Source organism: Chaetodon auriga, chromosome 8, assembly GCF_051107435.1.
Source record: "Chaetodon auriga isolate fChaAug3 chromosome 8, fChaAug3.hap1, whole genome shotgun sequence".
Classification (NCBI taxonomy): Eukaryota; Metazoa; Chordata; class Actinopteri; order Chaetodontiformes; family Chaetodontidae; genus Chaetodon; species Chaetodon auriga.
The window spans coordinates 26,110,691-26,125,780 of NC_135081.1; the positions used below are offsets into that span (position 1 = coordinate 26,110,691).

At 46.6% G+C, this 15,090-nt stretch overlaps 1 protein-coding gene across 3 annotated transcripts in view; it reads right to left on the reverse strand.

The window, feature by feature from the left end:
- Window positions 1–15,090, reverse strand: part of sema6cb (semaphorin 6Cb) — a 142,546-nt gene that overhangs the window by 25,571 nt on the left and 101,885 nt on the right. For all 3 annotated transcript variants that reach the window (XM_076736563.1, XM_076736562.1, XM_076736561.1), the window contains exons 14-17: window positions 14,794–14,949; window positions 12,550–12,726; window positions 11,965–12,102; window positions 5,105–5,182 (exon numbers count right to left, since the gene is read on the reverse strand). In XM_076736563.1, coding sequence (XP_076592678.1) covers window positions 5,105–5,182; window positions 11,965–12,102; window positions 12,550–12,726; window positions 14,794–14,949 — 549 coding nt within the window. The remainder of the gene's footprint in view (window positions 1–5,104; window positions 5,183–11,964; window positions 12,103–12,549; window positions 12,727–14,793; window positions 14,950–15,090) is intronic.

The following is a 15,090-nucleotide window of genomic DNA, read 5'->3' on the forward strand; positions in this document are numbered from 1 at the left end:
TTCCTCGCGTCTCGCTGCACTTACGAGGACCTTCCAGGGACGGCCGCTGACTCCTAACCTCAAACCACACACCTAACCCTAATCTTAATTACAGCCCTAACCCTGAAACTCACTCCTGGAAGTCGTGGCTAAATTAAAAACTGCTTTTTCATCCTGCTTACCAACTCCTCGTGCCTTATTACACAGACAGTTTTAATAAACCAAAACATACTTTCTATCAAAATCTCATTACTTTAACTTCCTCGATGCAGAGCATCTTTAATGATTATCTCAGCGTGCACCAGGAGGCATAAAGAAAAGTTCAGGCACATAAAACTTTATTTCCAAACAAATAAAGTCTCTTATTACTGGACTTCCTGCTTGTTTTGAACTAATGAAATGACCCCTCTCTTCACAAAATTGCATCTGAACAGGAAGCAGATAATCAGATTTACCACTCCTCCTCTCCATCAGAAAACCAGTGAATCAGCACTCAAAGCTCCAGTGATGGCATTTCTGAATCCCCTGAAGCGAAAATAACGGCATGCGGCCGCCTGACTGACCGACAGGAACCTTGAAGTTCAAGGAATAGACGACATTTTGAGTATTTCTCAAAACGTTGGCTGAAGCCAGCAACACGTTAGCTTAACTGCTCCCTGGCCAGTTTGAACAGACAACCGGCACAGACTCCAGGAAGTTACTGGTCCTCGCCAGGAAATAGTCTGGAACATTAACCTCCCTCAAAACGGTGAAAAGTCAGTTTTATATTTTGTTTCTTCGACATGCTAAACAAACATGAGTGTTAATTAGTACCATTTACAAGAGTTGGCAGGCTGATTTTTTACCATTGGACAGAACCAGGTCAGCTGTTTCCCCTCACAGTCCTTTATTTTTATTGGGCAGATGAGCGTAGTATCAGTCTTTTCATTACACTCTGAAGAAAGTGAATAAGCTTCATCAAATATCAAACTTTTCCTTTAACTGAGGCTAACAAATCTGCAGCACCATCCACCTGCTGCTTGCTTCGAAAGCTCGCTTTCTCAAGAACTCACCTCCACCGCCACCGCTGTGTAGCACCCACCTGGGTGATGCACAGCAGCCACACATCAGTTTGAGGTGGAGGGAAGGGAAACACTCAGCCAATTAAGCTGAGGGATGACTGGGTGACCAGATGGAGAGAGCCAGGCTGGGAAGGTTTTCCAGGACACCGGGGAACCCTCTGGTCTTCGTGATGAGTCTCCTGGGATGTTTAATGACCGCGGTGACACACAAGACTTCGATTTAACATGTTAACCAAGGGACAGCACAGCGGGCCAATCACTGCACTGGGATTCATTAGGACCAGAGCGACGACTGCCCCCAACTGGCCGACCAAGACCTGAGTTTGTGTGGAAGTTTGGATGCTTTTCTGTGCCCTGAGCCACTACAGTACACTGCAACTGCTGTGAGTACAAGCTGATTACAGCTGCCGTCCTTCAGCACAGCTACAGAAGTTCAGAGTTGAGTGTTTGAAAGTAACAAAAGCCGCCAACCAGCACCTGAATCTGATGCAGCAACACAATTCACAGACTGGGAAAGATGTGGAACGCTCCAAAAACACCTGTTTGGAACATTCCACAGGTAAACAGGCTCATTGGTAACAGGTGAGAGGATCATGATTGGGTATGAAAGGGGCATCCTGGAAAGGATGGAGTGAGGTTCACCACTTTGTGAACACATGAATGGATGAAGGAGATGAACACATGAGCTCAGAGACACTTCAAAAAACTGTTGTTGATCAGTCTTCACACTAAAGATAAGACAAACCAACGGATGCAAACAGGAAGTGACTGCACACCTCTGCAAACAAACCAACCAGAAAGCAAATAATCGTTTCCTCCAAAATGTTTAAGTTTGCCTTTAAGATAAAAATCCTGAAAAAAAAAATGTTGTCTTTTTATGATTATAGGAAACAAAATGTCCTACAATAACTCAAATATTATACTGTCAAATACACGAATGTGAGAGGGCACAAAAAAAGAAAACACGCATCTAAAAGAAGAAAAAAATCCCATTAGCCTCTGTCCGTGCGAGGGCAGCGAAAGCAATACGTCTGGGTGGCCAAGCAGGGATCTGCAATAATTCCAGGTCTGCACATTTTCAGCCGTCAAAATAATCTATTGGAAGCTAGTCGACAGTGGAAGGGGGGTGTGTGTGTGTGTGTGTGTGTGTGTGTGTGTGTGATGGAGAGGCAAGAGCAGTGGGATGTCACTCTATAGAAAACGCCACACACACACACACACACACACACACACACACACACACAGTTTACAACCAATGTACATAGAGGTAAGAGAGGAAAAACACCCGGCGTGGTGATTCAGGAGCAGGTTGTACATCAAGCACACAGGGACACACAAAGTCCTTGACTGTCAGGAGGCACATAGGAGGAGAAAATAGTACCTTTAACTGCCTCTACTCCTCCTCCTCCTCTGCTCTTAACTGCATCCATCTGTCTGTCTGCCCATTCATCCCTCCATCCATCTGTCCATCCAACCACCTATTCATCTTTCTTCCCCATTTTGCCAGACAGCGCGGCACGCCACTGCATGATTGAAACACATGCAGCCGAACATCGCTTTGATTTTATGACACGGGCTTTGGGGGGGGGGGGGGGGGGGGGGGTGACAGAAAGAAGAAAGGAAAGCAAAAGAAAGCGAATGTGGAGGAAGATTTAGAAGAAGAAATGACCAGCCTGCTGCACGCACGTCAACATCCGACTGGGATTACATTGCTTTTTTTTGTCATGCATTGAGCTAAATCATCTAAGATTTTGGTTTCATGATGTCACTGAATGTAAATATGTAAACAGTCTTTCAACGTGGTCCTTTTCTCCTCTCTGATTCGATTCCCCTCTTCGATCATCGGAGGCGACTCCAACAGCTCAGATGTTAAGAGTTGAGCTTCAGCCAAAATGAGCTTTTTTAGGTAACGTCTCCGTCTGATCTACAAGCATGGACACATCGACCGGCCGGCCAGCTGCATACAGCAGCTAACGAGCTAACGAACAGCAGCAACGAGCAGAAAAACCTGCCTGCGATGTGAAGACGGGTCAGTTTAGACGCTGAATCGAGTTTATTCTAAACATCACGGCTAATAAAACACTGTGTGTGTTTGGTTTGGAGGCTACAGTTTCCAGAGTTTGTTTACACTTTGTCTCAGTGCTCCTACCGGCTCAGCTGTCAATCAAACCCTACACTGGCCCGCCCCTCAGATGCTGGAGGAGCTTAACTTTTTTTCTTCTTTACAACTGAAAATAATATTAACACACACACGCACGCACGCACACCCTGCGTTAGCCACCGCGGCGCGCAGGTCAATATCTCCGAGCCTCAAATTGCTCCTACCAGTTCAAACAAACAGATAAGTAAATTATGTCCTTTCTTTTTCTGATTGGCTCTCTTTGGATTTTTATATGCGCAGCACACGTCGGGACCTCGAGGATAAACAAGATGGATACACGCTGGGGGTCTCAAATGGGACCAGCCACGTGTTTCAGCAGGAACTGCTGGTCAGATATTCATCATGTTGATGTTGCCCACTTGTCTAATTCTAGATCAGCTATTGATTATGAAGTGCCGCCGCCCCGGCGGTGCACGCGGGTCCAGCTGATGTGAACGGTGCTCAACAAGTCACTGGAGGAGATATGAAGATTATTGCTTCTGCGGCTGCCTGACTACACATTATTGACTAACTTACAAATCTGTCCGCTGTGACTGCGAGTTAGAGAACTAATAATGTAGTAGCTGTCTCCACCCGTGTGCTCTCAGACCGGCCGAACGCCACAGCGGCTGATCTCGCTAATTAGTACAACTTCGTCCAGAGAAGAATTAACAGCTGAAACTGCTGGAGTGTTTAGATTAGAAAGTAAATCTGCACACTTTAGTCCGTTGGCGGTTCGTGACTGGAGACCTCTGTGTTGAAGGGCAGAAAATTGCTGCTCCAACTTTAATGGGCTCAAAGTTTGAGGCGTGCTGCACAAACCAGTGACGTCCAAACAGGCGACCATCGAGATACGCCAACAGAAAACCAGAGACTACATTTATTCAATCCCTTCACATCCAGTTTCCTGTTTATTTCCACTTAAGTCACTTTAAGGTCATGTTGTATTCGGCGCACACTCGTACCTTCCGCTGCTGATTTTCTTTTGAATCTTTTATTGTCTGTTCTTGTTCTGCTTGTTCTCTCCTTTTTATTCCGCCGCTGTAACGATGTTCTTATCTGTATTGAATCTGCATGCACTGAGGGATGTTTACGTTCAGCCAAACATTCATTCAGACCGTCGGCTGCTTCGCTCCATCAACGCAAACATTCTAGATGTCTTTTGCATCATTTTATACACATTATGCACAATGCCTGTTATACGTGGACGCTCTGCATCTGCACGACACTTTAACGTCTAGTTTTGTGGGACTGAACGATATTTGGGTTTAACATTTTGGTTTGTAGCTGCAGTCACTCTCTGCACCTGAAGCTTGTCCATATTAGACACCCGCACATAAAAATCTGTTTATCCACAGTTCCCTCACTAAAGAGCCGTCATGACTTCTATAAGGCAAACAGCTTTTGGCACCGGTGACTCAGCAAAGCAGGAAGGTAGCTGTCAGATACGGTTTCTGACTGTATTTGGGCTCCACTTCCTTCCACTTCCAAACATGCTGTGTGCTTTGCTTTGAGTGCGTCGTCCCAGCTGCTGCACAGAGCACTTTGTTTTTGTCCCATATGAACACAACAGTAAACAATAGCTGCTGAACCAAACCAGCCACGAGGCGCAGACGTCAGCACGCCTCTCTGACCTGCGTTTGTCCAAATCCACCTAAATATTTGTCCCTGAAATCAAACTCATCTTAAGGTTTTTCTCGTTAAGTGCTTGATCCTGGACGCTGGAAGCAGACGGTGTCTCATAATAACACATCAACACTTCAGAGCATCGCAGCAGGATGAATGCACGGCAAACACATCCGTGCAGCGAAGCAGCTTTTCCTGAAGTCAACGTTCATTCAGCGCTGACGGCTGTAACGACGGCTGAGGTGACATTTGTTCGCTCTCCCCTGTAATAAGTTTAAAGTGAGGGTGTGTGACTTACTTGAAGCCAGGTGAGACGGTGGCACAGCTGCCCGACTTCAGCCAAATGCAGTAAGGGTCCCGTGACGACAGACAGCTTCTGCACGACAGACAGACAGACAGACAGACAGACAGACAGACAGACAGACAGACGGTCAGTGACGGAAACACTGTCTCACCTCCGCCTGAAGGCAGGGTGGAGGAAGGAGCTTCATGTGCAGCACAGAGGAAAAAAAAACACACTGAAATAAGATGAAATTGCTGCATTTTCATTCTACGCATGCTGAGAAGTTGCACAAATAGTTATCATCTACCAAACATCTCTAATTGACAAATGAGGCATTTGTGTGAACACTCAAATTGCAGCATAATTTTGTTTTTATGCAAATGCACAACAAAGTCTGCTGGTATTTAAAGCACAGTCTTCTCCTGAATGGAGGATAATGGTCATTTACCGTGTGCATATCATAGTATCTGCACAGGGCTATTATGTATGAATAAATATGTAATTAGTTACGTTTTCAGTTGCAAACACTGACTAACCAACATTACTGCGAGCTCCATAACAGAGATAAATGCAAACAAAAAGACTGACGGGAAGATCACAATCGGATTAGTCTTTGAATAAAGCCCGACTGGATTTGTTTTTGTTTTCTTATTGAAGTGAAGGGAATAAAAGCAGCTTGTTTTGTACTCTTCTGCTTCTCTTACAGGCTTTAAAGGCCCAATCCATAATTGATTTGACCATATAAATTAGTATTTACTCCCACGTAATTGAGGAGTTTAACTAAATTCCGGACTTTGTGTTTTTCAAATAGTCATAATTGTTTTTCTTCTGTGTTCCCAAGAAATGCTGTAAACAAACCGTCGACGGCCTCAGAAAAAGATTAAGAGTAATTTCAAACTGTATCCTGTGTTTTAGGAAATGAAATGTCAAGTCCTTTTAGAATATCAGCAGAGTCAGCTCTCAGTTTACAGCAACAGGAGCTCTTTTCAAGAAGCAACCAGCTGTCGTCCACAACAACAAACAAACAAACAATCTACTGTATGAATGATTTCCTCTTGCTGCAAGTCGCCGTCAGCTACGCTCACAGTGTTCAGTGCAGCTATGCTACGCAGCCTCTTTCCAGCCTCATGCTAACAGTCAGCCACGAGTTAATCACCTGCTCCGACTTGCAGTACTCTGTCTGTTTTTGTGATTAAGTGAATAACGTGCTGTGTGGACTTGGAACTGCGCACTTCCTCCATTCAAGGCAGTCAGCATTAACCAGCATCAGCAGCAATTAGTCACATTCCCTGCAGTACATAATCCCAGCAGAACCCCGACGCTCGGTGCGTCTCCTCCACTCCGAGAGCCACACGTGTCAGCTCTGTTGATTAAACTCCTCCACTGATCTGCTGTCAGTCCCTCTGCCTCATGTTTGATTTAAGTCTGCGGTTTTTAATCCTGCGCTCCGGAATGAGTTGCATGATCCTTTTGGTCTTCATCCCGCCACCGTGTAATTGCAAAACAACACCGGGTGTCAGTGAGAGAATTAAGAGTATTTTTGCGGCGCTCTGCAGACGGCGCTCTCCGCAGGTCTGCCGTGCTCACCCGGCAGCACCGACACGACCAGCATAAAGCACACATTGACAAACAATAATGTTTATCTGCTGCCAATCTGCAGTCACTTTAGAGACCTTTTCAGCCTGTTACGCTGAATAATGCCAACACAGGTAGAAGTAAACAAACAAACAAACGTCTGCAGATTGGTGCTGGTGCTGCTGGCTGCAGCGTCACGTCAAAGCAAAGCCTTTACGGCAGCCGAGTTTTAATGAGGACTCCTGTGACCTGTTTTAAATATCTAAAATTACTTGCAACTACCTGAACTGAGCGTGCAGGTGTTACACCACCTTCACCCTCAGTCTGTAAACATGACAGAGAAATCCCAGCGAGAGCGCATCAGTGCGTCGCTCTAACAGAACAGAGGGAAACTATTCCCTGTACCGCGCCTGCAGCTGAGAACTGAGCAGAAACGCATGCAAAGCATTACACACTGTTTGTATGCAGGTATTCTTCTCAGTTGTTCTTTTTTTATATGGAAACAACAAGAAAAACCATAATAAGAACACCTGATAGAGACATATAACCAGTTCAGATGAACTCACAGGGCGTACGTCTTCTCAAACAACCCATATACGTGTTTTCTGATCCGACGCCCCCCGGAGGACGTCACTGCAGCTTTGCTGACCCTCCCACACATGCTAACCCCCGGCCAATGACGTCGCAGTGCGTCAGCCTTTCGTCCAGCAGTCAACAGCCCAGATTCACAAGCAGAAGTCCAACATACAGATCAGCTTCAGGCATTTTCAAACCACTGATGTGGCTGTTTTCCTTCGGAGGAACGTCTCTGTAATAATGCAAATCCTCTGCAGTTCATACAGATTTAGTGACGCTCACAGAGTTTGTTTGTTGTTCAGACTGTCGAGAAGTGTTTATTCAAGCCGACAATGGATTTGCCGTTCGTAATACTTCGTGCGGAGTGTCTCAAGGCCTGCGTTGATGAGGATTTTGTGATGACCGTCCTGCTGAACAAACATTTTTTCCACCACTTCTATAATTGTCAAGAGAATAACTGAGCGATTAGCTTTATCATCCCAAAGAGTGACTGATTTGAGGATGCAGGGAACTGCAGCCAACACACGACACTCCCAAACCTCAGGGAGTCAAATCACGTCAAAGTCACGATGAGCCAAGTTCAGAGGCTTTTTTCAGTTCGTCAAATCCTGTCAAAGCTCATCTGATTTGTGACTCGAGTCAGTGAAACTCTGCAGAATCCTGCAATACAGCACAGACCACATGCTCCGGGCGAGATACTTAATGGATTATTTAGCCGACGACAATAAAAACAGATGCTTCTAAAATGACCGCCGGGTTGAATCGATGCTTCCCAGAGTCCCTTACAAACTAAACGTCCTGAGCTTCATTTAACTGGCTCTTCCCGCTGAGCGGCTCGAGTAAATGCTGTTTCTGTCTGTAATTCTGGTGTACAGTAAAATCTAAACGTCAGAGTGAAACACAAATTTTCCTTCCATCAGTAAAAACTGTTGTTTCCCCCCTTTGTTCTCTCGCAGCAGCGCAGACTGACAGAGGACCTCTGGGCATCCCGGTCCTGAAATGACTCTGGCCCCCGTGTGCGGCGGCGAATATACGACACCGCATAGAGCAAGTTTAATAAATTATTCATGGGCTTGCCATAAGGTATATGCATCTCTCTCCCCATTCTGCTTCTCCTCTCCTCTGCATCATCACATCCCTCTACAGCTACATGACGGGAACGAACCTGCACTGAAGCACTATGGGAAAAAAAGGCCGGCGGTGTCCAGCTGTGGTTTCGGTGAGAGCCGCGAAGTGAAGTGTTCCCTGTCTGTTCTCATATTTGCAGCTTATATACGACGTGTTCGTGTGTGTCCCTCGTTACTCTTTAAAACTTCAGACATGTCACCCACCTTCCTGCTCATACTCTGTCATGCTATGATGAACAGATAGGTGTGTGTGTTTGCCTGCAGCCACAGTGTGAAAGGAATATCCATTAGCTGCAGAGAGGACAGGGGATTTATCCAGCTTCTGAGGCTGAGGCTCATAACTTCCAGCTGTCATTTAGCCAATATCCTGGGAGCAACACAGGCCTGGCTCACTGGAGATGGTTTCAGCAAATATGACGCTGCTGGTGAAAAATTTAACACGAGGAAGCTGTCAGGGAAATACAAACTTCTTCACTTCAATCGAAGCAGATGATTAAATACGGCTTCATTTGCCATATTCATCATATGTTTTTCCACACATCCAACCTGTTTTGTATAAAGGCTGAGATCTACGGCTCAGGTTTCTCGTCCTGGTTGGTCAAACTCATTGAGAATCCAAAGCCAACAGTAAAATACCCCAAAGTTTCTGTTGTAAACATCCACAGTTTACAGATCAGCTTCAGTTCCGACCTTTGGCTCTAACTCACAGCTTTCCTGTGCAATAAAGGATTATCATCGACATTTCAGGTGAGGTTGCTTTCAGTTTCACCTCCAAATAAAGTGGTTTGAGGCTGACCCCCCAGCCTCCATTTCTAAAAAAACCACAGGTGTTTGTGCACCTCGACATGACCAAGCCACAGTGGTCAGGCCATAGCTAGGTAACTGTCGTCTGATTGGTTGTGCGTCTCGCCCTTTTGGACTTTCACTGCCGTGATGGCGTCTTCCCAGATTAAGAGCCCAGCTATAAAAAAAAAAACAAAACACCACAATGATCCTATAAGGCACAGATGCCTTAAATCGTCCGTATCGACAGCACTTCATGGGTGACAGTAAAAATAGTTTTTTCTCTGGGAGCAGTCACTAAGTTAATATAACAAAGGAAATATCCACTGCAGTTAAAAAAAATCCCTGGCTCTACAGATTTTAAGGGTTTGGGGCCTCTTCTGCCCTTTTATTGTATTCTTTTTTATTAAAACTCCCATTTCATACAGCTCTTAGCCGCTGCTGAAAACAGAGCTTTTTCTGAAACCTAATATTGGCAGCAGGGCCTCGAGTGAAAAAGGAAACCTGACGATGCAGAGAGAGAGAGAGGAACAAGCCAAGAGAGAGAGACTGAGAGAAAATGGAGGCAGGAAACAGAGAGATGGGGTAAGTCTCATCTGGAGGGAGGCAGATTCATTGGTGTGGTAAAGGAGGATATGGCAGCTGAAACCTGACCTCCTGGCCAGTGCTGATGAGGCTTACGGGGCCCCTAATCCCAGGATGAGGTGTGCTGTAGCTCTGGTCTCTAAAAAGGATCTGGGGATGTAGCCGGCCCGTAAGCCCTCTCCTCATTCCTCCTTTTCCTCCGTTCTCTGCTCCAGCTTCAGAAAAAAAAAACATGGCGGCCACCGCCGCTGGCTCCCGGCCAATCAGCTGGATCCAATTTATGACTAAACGATGTTGAGAGCTTCTCCAGGCCTGTGCAATGAGGGGTTAGCATGCTATGGGGGTATATGTATTCCCTGCTGGAGCCGAGGAGAAATCCTTCCTCTGGGTCGAGAAAAGGGGGGAGACGCGAGGGGCCAACATTCCTCACGGCCCCAAAAATAGATCCCGAAGCTGGAGAGCAAGTACATTAACTGGGGCTAAAACATGCCTGACAAAACAAAAGGCTGCAGACAGAGAGAGGCGCTCGAAGGCTCTGCTGCGCTCAGCTCAGAAACTTCTCCGAAAAGCAGCGTCAGCCTCTTGACGGCAGCACTTTCACACGTCTGTTCTGTCCCATCTGCAGAAGTAACGTGTGTTTAGGATTACACTGAACAGAACTGCTTCACCATCCTGGCTCTATTCCTTTAATTTCAAAGTCACTGATGCTCATTTGGTCTATAAAATGCCTGTAAATAGAAAAAAAATAATGCACATCACAATTTCCCAGAGTCCAACGCGGCAGCGTCAGACGTGTGATTTATCTGACCAACAGTCCAAAAACCCAAAACGGTTTTACAAGCAGCTTGTTTACATTAAGCAAAGCATTAAAGTCGGCTCTCTGCAGTAAAAAATAGAAACGTGGTCGTCTAAATTCAAGTAAGGGATCAGACAGACGTCCAGGCTCAAATCCAGGAAAGTAAACAATCATTTCAAATTAAGTCACCAGATCACTGTAAACTCAGCGGACAGTACACAGCACGTAAACCTGATTTCCCACAGTAAATTCTCACATTTGAGAGGAAGAAACCAGTGAATTTGGGGCAAACAAGCTTCGCTTTCCACCAACTCTGTCAATTACCGAGTTTAGCGGTTAGCATGCTAACCGTAAAACACCCAAAATGCCCCCTGAAAATACTTCCTCTCATTGCAGCTGAACATGGGATCACGTAGCTCAGGCAGGAATCAGATCAGAACCAGCTTGAACAAATGTTCAACCTTGCCTTTAACCACAGCATCTGTGGCACGGCAGCTACACCAAACGTCCCCACAGCTCAGTTTAATCTTACTCTCACTCACCTGCCAACATCACAAATAAGCTCAGAGTGCTTTTTTTGGGGAAGGGGGCCCAACTAAGTGCATGCACCGCGCAGATAATAGCATAACATCTGCTATTTGGGACAAGCTTTGTCCAAAAGACTCTGACAGCATCATGAGGGGATGCATTTCTTGAATTGGTGGCTGCAGAGGAAATGGATGCTGCTTTTCTTCAGTTGCCTGGCAGTTCTTGCCTGCGCACAGCGAGGAAGCTCTACATTCACGCAGTATTTCCATCTCTGTCTTCAGGCTGGTTTGAGACATTCCAGCATCTTTGAGCAGTTTTCTCTCTGTGACGTTCGACTAATTTCCTGCCTCAACGTTTTCCAAAGACCCTTTTTTTTCCAACGTGGAATCCTGCAGGCAAACACGAAAACACATTTTACTGGATTTTTGCACTTGTAGTGCCAATTCTGGCCTTGATCTGGACTCCATGTGATCCGCTTTCCCAGGTTACGATGGAGGTTTTGTCGCCCTTCAATCTTATTTCTCACTCAGACTCAAACTGGACCTCATCACTCTAATTCGGCTTTAGGGCTGTAACGTAGAATTATTACAGTTTTTGATAAATCTATGGATTTATTTTATTAATAATTGAACTGTTTAATCCATAAATTGTCAGAAAATAGATCAAATCTCCCATCGCAAGTTGCCAAAGCCTTGGACCTGATACCTCTCAGGGTCTAGGCTTCAGGATCCGTCCCCCTTAACGTGGAGCAGAGACTCACTCTCAACACGAGGAGGCAATCGTTTGTTTTGTAACGATGATATGAAGCTAATCAAGTAATTGGTTAATCTGCTAATTGTTTCAGCACAAGGATGTGCGACCCCTGACTGCGGCAGAGGCAAAGCTTCGCTCTACAGGTGACTCACTTCTTGCAGGTGCTGTAGTCGGAGCAGCGGCTCAGCGGCACGCGGATCACGCAGCTGGAGAACGCCACAAACAACGCGTGATGATCCCGATCCAGCTCCAGACCCAGCACCCTCCTGTCCTCCCCCCGCACGTTGCATCTAGGAACACAGACAAACACCAACTGTCAAGATCAGACATTTTCGATTTCGTTTCATTTTTAAATCAGCGCCGCAGACGACCCGCGCAGTCTGCAAATTATACAGAGAGCCGGCTGTGAATCGAACTCCGTGCACATAGACTTCACAAGCTGTGCAGTCAGAAAACAAAAGAAGACACAGAAGAAGAAAAAGCATCCCCTCGAGCTGTACAGGGTGACGCAAAGTGTTACAACAGACCAAAGAGTGGGTGGGCAGGGCAGATCAAGGCAGAACACTGAGAGGAGGAGAGAGAGCGAGAAGGGAAGAAAGATACCAAGTAAAGGGCGAAGACAGGAAGAAGTGAAGAGAGAGGAAAGAGGGAGAACAGTTAAGGACAAACTGAGGCACTTCCATCAGAACAGCACCCAAACATATCACGATGTGAATAAGAGAGACGGATCGTCTGACTTGTTGGGGTTGTAGACGTCGATGTCCTCCAGGAGTTGGGTGCTGAAGGAGGCATTGGCGCCCTCGGTGCTGGCCAGGATCTTCAGCACATGGCCGTTGTCTGAACCCAGAAAAACCACCGTGTAGTTCTTAAAAGGCCCCGCAGACGTGTCCACCGCGATCTGGGTCAGCTTGAATCTGCATGAAGAAGCAAGAACATCGTGAGTGCAGCTACGTTCAAACTCCTGAGATGGCGAGTTTAAGTGAAACATCTCCTTTGAATATCTGCTGAACTGAAGCTGTCACTTCACTAACAAAGCCAAATGTGCTGGTTAGCATCTTAACGCTGCCGTTTTGTTTTGTCAAAGTCCATTTCTCACGGTAAACAAAACAAACGGTGGGCGAACACTGAGCTCATTGTGTAAAGCATCAGTTTGCAATCAATCACTTCATCTATCAACCCACCGTTCCCTTCCTCCGTCGCCTACATCCTTTAATCCCTTCAGCCTATTAATTCATCCGCCCATCTATCCATCCACCCACACCGGTTCAATCGATCCATCCGTCCTGCTGTTTAGCAGCTTCCCTCAAATCTCTGCAGTTTCCCATGTTTTTGTTTGTATTTATGAGGAAGTCCAGTGCCGCTCTATCTGGAGCACCACCCTGCTTCATATTCATCCAGCTCCACACAGCATCAACTGGGAGCTGCCCAGTATCGCCACAGCCGTCTACCGCTGGCTCCACTGGAGCGGCTGAGGATTAAGAGCTGTGCTGAAGGGCACCTTGAGTCCACTGGCTGTTGACAAAGGGATGAGCTGTATTCATTCATTTCAGCTGCCTGCGTTTCCTCTGGCCCTGGGACTTTAGCAAACAAATTTCCTCTAATAAACCCAGTCATGTTTTTGGCATCACGTCCCTTCCACATTCCTCCAGCGGTGGCTCCTCTGTCCTCGCTCCTCCCTCTGTGCCCCCCGGATGGTCCCACGGAGGCCGGCGTGTTTACCAGCGTGGACTTGACTGGCACGTCCCCGCGATGACTCTGTGGTATTGCGTGATGTGCTTCTGGTTAGATTTCATTTATCTAGCTCCTCTCTGGGGAGAGGCGAGGCAGATGTGATGTTTTTGGGGCCAGATGCGTAGCGGCGCATGTTTCCCCAGTGTGGAGCTGCTGCTGCAGTGTCTGGCTGGCTGTCAGCCTGGTTCTGCTTCAGGAGGCATGGAGGAGGCTCCTGCACACTGCTGCCGCCTGTGTGTGTGTGTGTGTGTGTGTGTGTGTGTGTGTGTGTGTGTGTCGAAGGCTGTGATGTGTATCAGCGGTGTGTACATCCGTGTCTGAGGTTTATGCAGTGCTGCCTGAAACATTCGTGACACTTATCAACGACTCGACATTCACCTGATCATCATCTGATATCAGCGGATCCTCAAATGTCACCACACACACACACACACACACACACACACACACGCACACACACGCACACACACGCAGGTGAGACTTCCTCGCTTTGATGCGGGCTGCAGAGGAGCGTCGGCGGGTCGGGTCAGCACTAGAGGAAGACCCCCTCCCCGTGCGGCTCGTCTTTGATGTGGCTCAGATCGACCGCCGAACGAATCCGATGGGTTTTAATGAGGGACAAGGTTGTGTGTTCCACCTGAGCTCCTTCATCGATACTAATCACATCCCCGAGTGTGGAAACGCTGCCGGTACATTATGTTGCTATTGACAATAGAAAATAATACCTGCTAATAATACCTGCGCACTAACCACTGAAGTAAAGAGCCTGGCTTCTTCTCTTAAAGGCCTGTTTCATGACTGCAGACATTCTGCAAAACTCATCTGCATTTTGATCGTCGACAAAAAACAAACATTTTGTGGTTCTTCGCTGCGTTTTTCTGTTTTATATCACTGAAAATGAATAAACCATTGATGTATTTATCAAGAAAATAACTGGCGGGTTAGTTGTAGGCATGTATATTTAAAAATACAGTGTGGGAATATGAGCTGTAACCAGTGATTGATTTCTTTAGCAAATCTCTTTATTGTTTTATGCCTTTCGTTGAACTGAACTGCTTCAGTTTTCTTGTTCAGATGTAAAAACAAAGAAAACTAGAAGCTGGACTTCCAGTTTTCTAAGCACTGTCTGGCACTGACATGAGCCCAGGTCACCGACACTGTGCTGGATCTCTTTGGTTCCCTCTCAAACATTTTGCTGCTACACTCCATCGCATCTGTTCTGTAATGTTTTCATGAAACACGTCTCATACCTGCTGGTGGTGCGGGTGAAGTAGGGCCTGTCGTTGACCGAGGGGACGGACTCGTCCATGAGCGGGTACGACTTGATGAAAGTCAGGGTCTCGTCGGGGAAGGTGGTGGACGACTTGTAGGCGGCCGCTGAGCCCTCGCCGGCGCAGCATCCCGGCCTGCGCGACAGCAGCGAAGGAAAAAAAAAAGTGAGGAGTGAATTCGGATCAGCGAGCACAGATGCAAACACACCGGCAGCTGTTTGTTGTCGGGGACGAGCAGGAGGGAAAAACAGGTGTCTTGTGTGACTGCTTGTTTTT